The sequence below is a fragment of the Wyeomyia smithii genome, chromosome 3 (genome assembly GCF_029784165.1).
Source record: "Wyeomyia smithii strain HCP4-BCI-WySm-NY-G18 chromosome 3, ASM2978416v1, whole genome shotgun sequence".
NCBI lineage: Eukaryota > Metazoa > Arthropoda > Insecta > Diptera > Culicidae > Wyeomyia > Wyeomyia smithii.
In genome coordinates, this window is record NC_073696.1 from 151,411,378 (window position 1) to 151,424,583 (window position 13,206).

The following is a 13,206-nucleotide window of genomic DNA, read 5'->3' on the forward strand; positions in this document are numbered from 1 at the left end:
GAGGTCACTTTTAGTCTTTCGTTTAGGAGGGCATAGCAGTTTCTTCCAAAACTAAAGCTCTGAAGCTCTATCTTACAGGCCAAATGTTCTATGCTACTCGACTTGTACAAATTTTCAAGCCTTTTTTTCGGATTTCTCTGTGTTAGAGGACTCATCACTAGGCTGACGGGATATCATGCCTTATAGTGTGCAGACTTAGTGATCGATGTGTCAAGCAGAAAAAGTTGTAATTGCCTGAATTTTTAGTACTGTTTCAAAACACTCTGACTTCAAAGTCAGCATAGGTTTCAAAATTGCCAGGTACCTTATCAAAAATATTTTAAACGTGTTACCAAAAAAGTATACTTTATCAATGAATGAATAAAAAGTACATGGTTCGCTCTCGTTGAATACATAACTGAGAAATGTTACTCTTGTTTTAGGGGACACAAAATTTTACAATGTCAAAAACAAGTTCAGATTATAGCATAAAAGTGATTCTGACTTTGCACTTGACGAATATACAAGGTAGAAGAAAAGAAAGGTTAGAAAGAACGAGAAATAAGAAAACGAAGATGATTACGAATAACTTAATTGAGTAAAGAGAAAACTATTTGTTTGTTGCATTACAACATTCCAATCTAACTGTTGATTGGTTGAAAGAAAAATTATTTTAGGTTTGTTCCAAAGAGGCCGTTCCTAAACCACGTAGTCATATATAGGGAGACGGGGAGTTTATCAAAAGACCACGAAAAATCACGTGGGGGGTGTGGGGGCTAACGAATAGACCACGTAGTCTTTTTTCTGACTTATAATTTTTTATTGCCGCTAAGTCAAGACGAAGCTTTCGCAATTTTTTAATTAATAAATTTATTTGACACGACTAATTAATAGAGTTGTCAGCAATTAACTGTAATCAAATTTTTGAAACATATTTCAAATTTATCCGAACGAAGAAATTTTTTTTTTGTTTTAAACAGGCTTTGCCTTATATGGCATTTTCTTCTTTAGAATAATAGTTCTATTTTGCAATGCGTCGGGATTTGTGTTATTTTTCCTGGAAGTATATTTCAATACTCAACGACCGGTAAAACAAATCAACGTTTTGGTCTTAAAAACAATATATAAGACCTGGATGTTCGTGAACTGAAGGAAGAAAGAAAGATGTTTATATTTTGTTCGACATTCAAAAACTTTGTAATTTATTAAAAAAAACTAAGTTACAAATCCGAAATCTGAAAATCACTAAAAGTAAGGTTTTACTTATTATCAACTCAATATTTTTCTAGATGATTTCTAGATGAGTATACAATTTACCGTAACTATAAGCGAAAAATTTGTCGTAGATGATCAAACTATTTAAACAAATTTTATTTTTTTTGATACTCAACAACAAATTAAAAATCGTTTTGAATATACTCAACAGAAAAACATATTTTAAATTACTTTCAGGTAAGGAAATTATTATATTTGTTAAAGACAATAAAATATTATTAAAAATTAAACAACCATTATCTATTTGTTATTTTGGTTGTGAGAAAATGATATTACTGAAAATTCTGTTTACAATTTGCGCAATAACTAATAATCAGTTTTCTTGAACCTTAATTTTTTTAATAAATTTTTCATACTTTATTGTACATATATTTGCAGAATAAGATCACAAAACAAAAGACCACGAAAGACCACGGGGGAGTAGGGGGGTATAAAAGGGATCAAAATATGACCACGTAGTTTAGGAATGGTCCCAAATGCATTTTATTATTTTTGGTCTCGCAGAAACTCACAGGGCATATTTTTTTAGGACAAAATTATTTTCCACAACCTTACCAGAGACACTAGTTATGCCAGTCAAACAAACCTATTTAGCTGGAAAAATAATTTTAATCTCCAATTGGACACTGTGTGGGTAATTAAAATATTTTTATAATCGAAACAGTTGGTTTGATTGGCATAGTGGCTTTGGCAAAGTTGGAGATAATAATATTGTCCTTCCAAAAATAAACATGTTGTAAATTTTTTTTTAAATATAACTTATTTTTTGACTCCTTCATCGCTTCGATAATTTTTTTGTAATTTTTATACAAAAAAAAAGATTTTTGAAAAATAAGCTTTAATTTTAATGTTTCGTTTACAATAAAAAAAATGAATTTTTTAGAGTTTTTTTTCATCGGAAAGATAAAATTACTGTCTAAAACTTTTCCAGAGACGTCACACTGATCAAAAAACTTTTGGCTCTGCAAATATTTATAATCACAATAACCCTCCCAAAATAGCATTTTAAATAGCTTCTCAGTCTATAGAAACGTTTATGCAAAGTTTAGGCCAAATCTAAAATGACAAAAAATATTGAAACTGGGACATTTTTTGTGGAACTGCTCAGTTAAAAAGTAATTTTAAGTTATATTAAAAAATGTGCAAAAATATTGAAAACTTGAAAGTTTACAGAATAGTTAATTTAAATTCTGTTTTCCTCGAATTGATAAAGATGTCACTTAGTCTAGTCTGACTAAACTGTGTTAAAAAAAATTCAATAACACTGGTCGACAAAAGCGACAAAAAAGTTGCCCTCCAAAGGTTTTACAGCTTTTTAACCATTCCTGTGAATTTTGCTGCTTTTAGAGAATGCAGAAATGCATCAGAAGGCCGCCGAGGAATTGCTTATCGGATTCGTCGCTTTTACGTTTGCATAGGGCCCATCTCTCATGTTTTCCAGTTCGAGCTCTAGGACAAAACTTGGATTTTGAATGATGAAAGTGCTATGAAAGAAGGATTGATATTTTAAACATAGTTGCATTCAAACCAAAAGAATCAGTTCAGAAGTTTATTAAATTATTATTTACAAAGACATTTCGAGTTTGACCTTTATATCATTTGTATCTATCGAGGTGCTATTACCTGCAATATAATCTGTATAAATGAATGCATCAAGATTTTAGTTTTTAACATTTTTGATTTTCTCGTCATTATCGGTTTATCGATATCTGAATACCGTTACTCTTCGTACTTCGTTAGCGTGCGCTCCAACGTTACAAATCATTGTAATGCTATGTTTCAGAAACATTTATTTTATTTTTCGAAATTTCGCGAAATTTAGAGCCCAATTTCGTTTCGTATCGAGAACTCGAAATCCACCTTGATTTCATTTCGACTAATTTGGCGAAACCGAAATTAAGGGTTAATTTCGTTTCGTTTCGTTTCGACACCAGAAAAGCCAGTTTCGCACACCCCTAATTACTACTAACTACTAAATGAGTGTAAAATTGATCTTTTTTATCAGTTTTTGGATGTTTTAAGATATATTTTAATTTGAGGAAAATTGTTCGCACTGGAACTTCTAGTGGTGGACTGTAAACACCACAGGGGAACGGAGTTTGAAATTGGCTCAAAAATTAACTCTTAGTCCTGAAAAGAACTGGGGGAATTGCCTTTTGCTCAGCTCCGAAGGAAGAAGAATGCAGGAAAACTACTCTGCTGCTATGCTACCAACTAATTATTCTCTTCTTATATATCTTCTGCTACTGCTGCTACGATGTGAATGGTTGCGCAATAAAAAATTGAATGAACGCTTTCTCTTTCAGAGAGTTCTTTTATAGCAGCTGCGGTGGCTCGCATAGATGCTGCTCGATGCTGATTGGTCGTGGTTATTTTTGGTGGGGAAACGGAACATCCTGCCCCGGTTGCGGAACTCGGCAATCGTCGGAGTTTCCAACTAATTGGTTGTCCTCAATCGGTAGAATTGAAACCTTGTTGATTGGACGTCGAAAATGGTGACCGTTGGAGAAGACATCTACTGCTCGTACAAGCCCATCATCGCCAGAGAAGACTTCTTCGATGTGACCTAGTTTCCAATTGAGGGGAGGTTGATTTCGATCATGCAGTAGCACAATCATGCCGACACGAACGTTGGGCATCTCTCGAAGGTACTTTTTCCAGGGTTGTAGGGTGTTTAAATAGTCTCGGCTCCAAGCACGCCAGAATTGTTCACGGAGAAGCTGCCAGCGGCCCAAACGACAAACCTTGACATCTTCTAACGATGGTTTAGCGGAAGCTGTAAGTGGTCGAGGTAGTGAGCTGGCGTGATCACTAGTGGATCTGCTGGATCATTGGAGATGATAAACAGCGGTCTGGAGTTCATGAGAGCCTCAATCTGTGCTAAGACTGTCGCTAGTTCCTCAAAAGTTAACTTCACGTTACCGACAACACGTTTTAGATGAGTTTTGCAGGATTTCACCGCCACTTCACACAAGCCGCCAAATTCAGGAGCAAAAAGACTGAATCGACTCAACGAATTGTTGATTATGGAATTGCTGGTACAATGCTCTCAATTCATGGTTGGCACCTCGGGAATTAGTAGCATTATCCGAGTGCAACTCACGAATCATGCCCCGTCGAGCTATCAGTCGTCGAAGAAAAGCCAGGAAAGCATCGGTGCTCAAATCGGGTACGGCCTCCAGGTGAACGGCTTTAGTCGTCATACAAAGGTACACTGCTACGTATGATTTCACTATTGCAAGTCGACGCGATCCTTGTTTCGTCCAAAAGGGCCCGGCATAGTCGACACCTTTTACAGCGAACGGAGGGGAAGGTACTACTTTATTCACTTATGTTCGAGCGTCTTGATAGAAAAATTTTCACTGCACTTTTCACTTTTTATTCACTTTCACTATTTAATTCTATCACTTTTCACTTTTCACTTGCAAATACGTATTTCGGCACTGACATAGTGCCTTCGTCAGTGCTTATTTGGACTACAGTCCAAATAAGCACTGACGAAGGCACTATGTCAGTGCCAAAATACGTATTTGCAAGTGAAAAGTGAAAAGTGATAGAATTAAATAGTGAAAGTGAATAAAAAGTGAAAAGTGCAGTGAAGGTACTACTCTCGACTCTGGCAGGTTTCCCATTAGCCGACTGGTGGTGGTTGGATTGGTCCGGAAACATCTGACGCAACGACGGGTGATGGTAGATCTTGCGTTCAAAGGCCAATATCGGTGTCTCATGGCATTCAAAAGTCCAGTTTGTCCTACGTGGAGTAACTCGATCCTTATCCGGCAATATTATAGGATGACGGTTCTCCAAAGGTAGTTGCGAGCGATCCAACCGACCACCCACGCGGAGAAGCCTATTAACGTAAACCGGGCGTAAGTTCCCAAGTTTTCGGCACGGTTGATTGGTAACAACACGCTTGATTTCATCGGCAAAATGGAACTGCTGTACGACATATGCAATGGTTTCCGTGGATTGGCGTAGCTCACTGACGGTTAAATGTGTCCCAAGCTCACGTTCGACACGCTTCTTCACGGACCGTTCCACCAGAGCTGATTGTTCTGAAGAAACTCGGGAAGTTGTCCTCGGGAAATAATATCGGCTGGATTTTGCTGCGATCTGACATGCTTCCTGGATTCTCATCGTTAAAGCTGGTAACACCTTCTGCACTAGTCTGGATATCAATAAAGCGGCACACAGTTCCTTCCGCGGAATGGAGAGTTCATCCAAGGGGGCCAGTTTTTAATTTACTGGTTGAAAGACAAAGCGAGGCCGACCCATCGGCAAATAGACTTCGAAGGTAAACGCATGCCCTATATGCTACTGCAGAGGCATCTGAAAAGCCATGTACGTCATAGGATACCGCATTGTCAGAGAGCACGCATCTTGGAATCTCGATGTCATTTAGATGAACCAATGAACTTTGTAACTCTTGCCACTGTTCCTTTATGTTGTCGTTTACAGGATCATCCCATCCAATCTTAGCTTGCCACTGTTGCTGCGCTAAAAGTTTTGCCTTCACTATTACCGGTGACACCAGGCCGAGGGGATCTAAGAACTTAGCGATTTCCGAATACAATATTCGTTTCGTCAGAGGTTTTGGGACCGATGGATTCGTATGATTTGCGATGGATAGTGTATCTGCGGTAGGATTCCAACGCAATCCGAGCACTTTGATAGCTAAATTCACACCACGGTTTTCGGAAGCATTCATTTTCTCCTGCTCATCGACCGGTATGTGCTCGAGGAATTCTTGCGAGTGAAGAAGTTGCTTCAACTGGTTCTGCGCTTCAAGGGCCTGCTCCACTGAGTCTTCACCCGAGAGTACATCATCCATGTACGTCTCTTCTTTAACTATGCGCGTAGCAATAGGAAGTTCTCTACCATCCTCTTCGGCGAGTTGCAGCAAACATCTTGTTGCTTGGTACGGTGCCGATGCCGTACCGTATGTGACAGTGCACTATTCCAAAACACGCAAAGGTAACGACGGCTTTTCTCTCCAGAAAATTCTCAAAATACGACGGTCCGATGGAGCTGCGAGTATCTGGCGGTACATTTTTGAAATGTCTGCGGTGAAGGCAACTCTAAACGTACGGAATCGTAAACGTAGCGAATCGTGGTATAAGTCGTTTTGTACTACTGGGCCGATCTGGAGTACATCATTAAGGGAAAGTTCCAAGGGTGAAGATTTTGCGCTTGCGTCGAACACGACACGACATTTAGTGCTCGAGCTGGACGGCCGCAGTACTGCATGGTGCGGGAGGTTATACATTTGTTGGTTTGGTTCGTCCTCCGATTCGGCTACCTCACGACAATGACCTAAAGACTCATATTCCCGGATGAAACTCACGTACTGGGTTTGCAGCTCAGGGTTTCGAATCAATCGTTTCTCCAGCATGAGACATCGCTTCAAGGCCACGGAACGACAATTACCCAGCTGGGAAAGATTCTCCTTGAATGGTAGCTTGACAATAAATCTTCCTGTTTCATTACGCTGGTAGGTGAAAAGAAAATGTGCCTCACATGCCAGCTCGGCTGTTGACATTTTTGGAACGTTAGGTACTTCTGTTTGCCAAAACTATTGCATTTTTCGCTCGATGTCTTCGACGGTTGGGTGCGAATACTGGAGGGACACATTGACTACGTGACATCAGCTACGACCCATCCGAAGTGAGTGTTTCGTAGCTGTGGTAATCCATCGGCAAGATGAATCAAACTCGGTTTGAGGATGTCGAAAAATAGTTCTCCAACAATAAGCAAATCAACTTTGTCGGGTGTATGGAACTCAGGATCGGCTAGTATTATTCCGTCAGGGATCATCCATTGCGAGATGTCAATTTTGGAGGTTGGGATTATGCCTGTTACTCTCGGGGTAACTAGACATTCTAGCTCGGCCTGGTAAGCAGACACGCGGGAACGGAACTGTACTTTCACCTTATCACGGGCGTGGGTACATAAAGCATTGATACCCACGATAGGAACATTGGCTGGTGTCTTAAGGAGGCCTAGGCGGTTGGCCATTTCTTCCGTTACGAAATTCACCTGAGAACCGCTGTCCAACAGAACACGACACAGATGCGGTTGATTGTTTTTGTCGAAGACCTCCACTAGCACAGTTTGTAGTAACACTGTTTTGGCGGATTTCGTGAAAAATGAAGAGCAAGTAGGTGAAACAGGTGGCTCAACCCGAGCAGGTGTTTGCTGTGCAGTAGCTTGGTTTGGAACGGCAATAACCGATGGTTGATTTGTCATTTCAACAGGAACAGAAACATTGGATCTAGATTCTTTGTTCATGACTCCATCGTGATGAAGTAATGTGTGATGACGGCGTTGGCATTTGTGACACGCTTTATCGGAAGGACAATCCTTGGCTCTATGTCTGCGTAGACAGTTGTAACATAGTCCAGCAGCTCGAATCTTCTCGTTCTTCTGGGCAGGTGTAAGGCTGGATAGGGCTGAGCACTGGACATTTCCATGTGAACCGCCGCAAATTTCACAAACAAGTTCTTCTCCAACAATAAGCAAATCAACTTTGTCGGGTGTATGGAACTCAGGATCGGCTAGTATTATTCCGTCAGGGATCATCCATTGCGAGATGTCAATTTTGGAGGTTGGGATTATGCCTGTTACTCTCGGGGTAACTAGACATTCTAGCTCGGCCTGGTAAGCAGACACGCGGGAACGGAACTGTACTTTCACCTTATCACGGGCGTGGGTACATAAAGCATTGATACCCACGATAGGAACATTGGCTGGTGTCTTAAGGAGGCCTAGGCGGTTGGCCATTTCTTCCGTTACGAAATTCACCTGAGAACCGCTGTCCAACAGAACACGACACAGATGCGGTTGATTGTTTTTGTCGAAGACCTCCACTAGCACAGTTTGTAGTAACACTGTTTTGGCGGATTTCGTGAAAAATGAAGAGCAAGTAGGTGAAACAGGTGGCTCAACCCGAGCAGGTGTTTGCTGTGCAGTAGCTTGGTTTGGAACGGCAATAACCGATGGTTGATTTGTCATTTCAACAGGAACAGAAACATTGGATCTAGATTCTTTGTTCATGACTCCATCGTGATGAAGTAATGTGTGATGACGGCGTTGGCATTTGTGACACGCTTTATCGGAAGGACAATCCTTGGCTCTATGTCTGCGTAGACAGTTGTAACATAGTACAGCAGCTCGAATCTTCTTGTTCTTCTGGGCAGGTGTAAGGCTGGATAGGGCTGAGCACTGGACATTTCCATGTGAACCGCCGCAAATTTCACAAACAAGTGTAGATTGTGATGAACTAGTCGAAACGGCATAGCTTTTCTGTGGCTGAATCTTTAATTGGAAAGGGACTTGCTTTGATTTGGTTGGAGCAGCAGCTGCCTGGAAAGCATTTTCGCAATTGTCTAGGATTTGGCACCTAGCTTTCAGATACTCTATGGTTTGCTTGTACTTCGGGAGTTCTCCTTTTTTCATTGTAGATTCCCAAGATTAACGTGTGGTACTATATAATGCCGAAACGATAAGGAATACATAAAAATGCTCTGCAGTGCCGTTAATTTCTTGATCTAGATAACGAAGGCTTTCGATATGATTGATCGCTTCATTCACGAGGGCACGTAGTTCTTTATACGATGGTGATGACATTCTCTTCAAGGATAACAATCCGCGGTAATGAGTCTCGATAATTTCACGCTTGTTGTCGTAGCGATCCATAAGTACATCCCAGGCTTGTTTGTAATTACCTTCACTCAGAATTTTAGCATCCAGAGCTCCGGCAGCATTGATATAGCTTAATTGCATCTGTATCCCCGGAGTTTGCCATCAGATCATTGAAAATAGCCTTAAACTTCGGCCATGCGGCAAAACTTCCGTCAAATGTTGGAATTGGCATCTTTAATGGTTGCTGTTGAATAATAACTGGTTGAGCTGGTTGGTTTATTGGAGATTCTGGCACCGCTGTATTCTTTGCTGCCAAAAGTAACTCCTCTACGGCATTGCACACGTCATTGTATATACTCTCGAACCCAGAATACTCCTCTTCTTGCTGATCCAAAGCATCGTCCGATACAAAGGAAAGTACCTTACTGTGGAATCCACTGTACTCCGAATATACAGCAGACAGATTTTTCGACAGCACATTTAATTGTGCCAACCCAATATTAGAATTGGTGATAAGTGTACGTTGAATCCGCACCAACTTTTGTTTCACTTATGAGCGCTGACGGTACACAACACGATATTTATTCTCGTTGTCGGGATTCATACAGCGTTGTTAAACTCGCTCGCAAAAAGCATGCGATACTCCAAGTGGCGTTCTCGCCGCTACCGAAATCTCACACTAGAGATACTCCTGTCGTACTGTTTCTCATTCTCTTTTCCTTTTTTCATTTCACACTACCGAGCGTTGATGCTTGCGAGTTTTCTCATAGGCCGACACGCACTCTCGCTCGCGTACTTTCCCACTCGCGTGTACCTCCCTTTCTCGCGAGCACAACCGTCAAGACGCATTATGACGATACGGAGTGACAAGGTACGACAAAGCGGAGTGGCGAAAAAAATATTTCGATGGGTAGGCAGGGATGCCACATATACAGATTTTTCAGTACTTATACAGATTTTTGCGTATTTTTATACAGATATCTGTATATACAGATTACAGATTTTCTAGAAATAGTACAGAACTATACATTTTTTTTTTTTGATTTTCGTGGATCGCGAAACAAACTTTTCGATATAGTTGAAAATCGAAAAAGAAATCAAATGCTATTGAGCGTATTGGAGGTTTCATTATCATTATATGTTACGCATAAACGTGTGCATAATTGTGTTTTTATTTCAAGGGATATGTCCAGTACATATGCAGATATTTATACAGATTGAAATACCACCAAGGTGATTTTCTGAGATTCGAAATACAGTTGAAATTGTGGCATCACTGCGAGTAGGTGGTCGAATATCATACACGTTCAAGCATGCGATTCTATATAGATTTATCACCCCACTTTCGCTCGTCGGTGCACGATGCAAAACTGCTTGGCATCAGTTTAGCGATGGACAAGCCGCATGCGTGAGTCGGTGAACGAAGCATTTTCGTTTTCGGGCACATTTTTTCAAGCACTCCTAGTCAAGTACTCTTATTCGAGTACTCGCGTATTTGGCGTGAGTAAAAAAGCAAAAGAGAATTCGCGAGCGGCTGTATGCTGGCTGCTGCTCTGGCAAATGCATGGATAATAAAGAGTTTCTCGAAAGCGTGTGTGCGGTCGACTGGAGAAGCGTAGCACACATCTCAGTCTCGAGCAGAAAGGAGTGGATATGTTTTGCTTCTCGCTCGTTTAGCAACGCTGGATTCATAGTAGCATTGGTCAAAAATTGCAAAAGTATCGATACTCGAGCATCAATAATTTTTCTTTTGTGGTATCGATACCGGGCCGATATCGTGGGAGGAGCATCGATACCAACTGTATCGATACTCTGCCTGCTACTTCAAACAGGTCTATTAGAGCAAGCTCCCACCATAACGCGGCCACCGCACCGGACGTTGCTATGTTGGTTTGGGAATTAGCTATCCCCACCTCGGGTAGTAGCGAGTTATTAAATTTGGCAACGCGATAGCAACGTGCCGCATCGTTGCTATTTGATGAATAATGTCAAACTGTTGTTTGTTTTGTTCTGCTCGATAGTCAATGTTCGTAACAATATTAGGAAAATAATGAGTGTTTCGAACATAACTGGTCGGCCAAGGAAGACGAAACGCTTTGCCTTGGTTGAACACGTCGTAGGATGCAAGTATCGGCATGAAACAGTCTATTTTGATTTCGATTAAGCTGAAATTTTGCACAGGATGTTTTTTTCGGGCGGGTGAACATTGATAGTTTTTTTTTTAATTCGAGATGACCATTTTGGTTGGCACTCTAATTTACACGAAGCATAAAGCTCAAGTCCTCACGAGATTGGTCAACCATATCATTATTTCAATAAACCTGGAAGGTTTGAGCGAATTGCTCGGGAGTATTACCGACTATTGCTGCTAGCTCTTTTGAAGGCATATTAGTCTCAGTTTTCCCGTTACGTCCGTTTCTTGAATAAAAAACCATTTTTCGCTGTTTTAATCTTCGAAAACAACGTAAGACGAATTCGAAAGCAGCGTCGGAAACGGTCATCGGTATAGACCGGTGTTTCCGAAAAAAAAAAACATTGTTAAAACGCTGGATGGCAAACTTCCTCAGCTTAGCGGTCAAAATTTTACCGTTTTCCAGGCTGAGCGCCACCCCGAATCTTTCCAAAAATCCTTTTCATACTCGCGTATAAAAAGATTTGTTTCGCGAAATCATTTTCTTCGTCACTAGAATCAACCAAATACTCGAGAACAATTTCCCCGTTCTAAATTTAAATTTTGTTTGGCTGCAAATTTGCAAATATTAATAGCAAATTGTAGGAATCGAGACAGCACAAAGTACAAAATAGAATTAATAACAGTTCGCCAATTTTGAGTATAATAGTCATTGAAGGCAACGTTGCGAAACGTTCCACGGTCTAACACAATTACTTTAAATAAACATGTTGTCTTTGTCAAACAGTCCCAAGCCGTGGTGTGGCCTTTGCTGTACGTAAGAGTCGTCTCCATTCCACTCGGTCCATGGCTGCAGTTCGCCAGCTCTGCAGTCTGCGTTGGGTCCGCAGGTCGTCTTCCACCTGATCGATCCACCTTGCCCGCTGTGCACCTCTTCGTCTCGTCCCTGACGGATTGGTTTCAAGAACCATCTTTACCGGGCTGTCGTCTGACATCCTTATAACATGCAGTCCACCGAAGATGGTACGCAACACCTTCCGCTCGAAGACCGCAAGGGCGCGTTGGTTCTCCACAAGCATAGTCCATGTCTCATGCCCGTAGAGGACTACCGGTCTGATCAGCCTCTTGTAGATGGTTAACTTGGTGCGGCGACGAATTCTACTCGATCGGAGCGTCCTCCGGAGACCAAAGTATGCACGATTTCCTGCCATAATGCGCCGTTGAATTTCTCTGCTGGTATCGTTGTCGGCAGTTACCAGTGAGCCCAGATACACGAACTCATCAACCACCTCGATTTCATCACCACCAATTTGAACTCGAGGTGGGAGGTTAGCACTGTCCTCTCGTGAACCCCTTCCTTTCATGTACTTCGTCTTCGATGCATTGATGACCAGTCCAATCCGTTTGGCTTCAGCCTTTAGTCCGATGTACGTATCCGCCATCTTAACATAGGTCCGAGCCACAATGTCAATATCGTCGGCGAAACCAAACAGTTGAACCGACTTTTGGAATATCGTGCCACTCATGTTAATCCCCGCTTTTCTAATGACACCTTCCAGGGCAATGTTAAACAGTAGGCACGAGAGGCCATCACCTTGTCTTAGACCTCTTCGGGTTTCGAAGGAGCTCGAGAGTGCCCCCGAAACTCGAACTACACACATCACTCGATCCATCATCGCTTTGACCAACCGCGTCAGTTTGTCCGGAAATCCGTAGTCGTGCATAATTTGCCATAGCTTGTCCCGATCGATTGTGTCGTACGCCGATTTAAAATCGATGAACAAATGATGTGTGGGCACGTTATATTCGCGGCATTTCTGCATAACCTGCCGAACCGCGAATATCTGATCCGTGGTGGCGCGGGCACCCATAAATCCCGCCTGGTAGTGCCCCACGAACTGCTTCGCAAATGGTGATAGTCGACGGCAAAGTATTTTGGGGAGTACCTTGTAGGCGGCGTTCAACAGAGTGATTGCCCGGTAATTGCAGCACTCCAGTTTGTCGCCCTTCTGTAGATGGGACACACAATACCCTCCATCCACTCCTCCGGTACTCGTTCTTCTACCCAAACCTTGACAATGACCCAGTGCACGGCTCTAGCCAGTGTTTCTCCACCGTATTTCAGGAGCTCGCTGGGAAGTTGGTCCACTCCAGCAGCTTTATTGTTTTTCAGCCGACCA

General features: G+C 41.8%; 1 protein-coding gene across 1 annotated transcript; it reads right to left on the reverse strand.

Moving 5' to 3' along the window:
* Positions 1–6,208: 6,208 nt before the first annotated feature.
* LOC129728688 (uncharacterized) lies at positions 6,209–6,793 on the reverse strand. The gene has a single exon (XM_055687139.1). It carries the CDS (start codon positions 6,791–6,793, stop codon positions 6,209–6,211), a length of 585 nt encoding a protein of 194 aa, XP_055543114.1.
* Between the last annotated feature and the right edge of the window lie 6,413 nt (positions 6,794–13,206).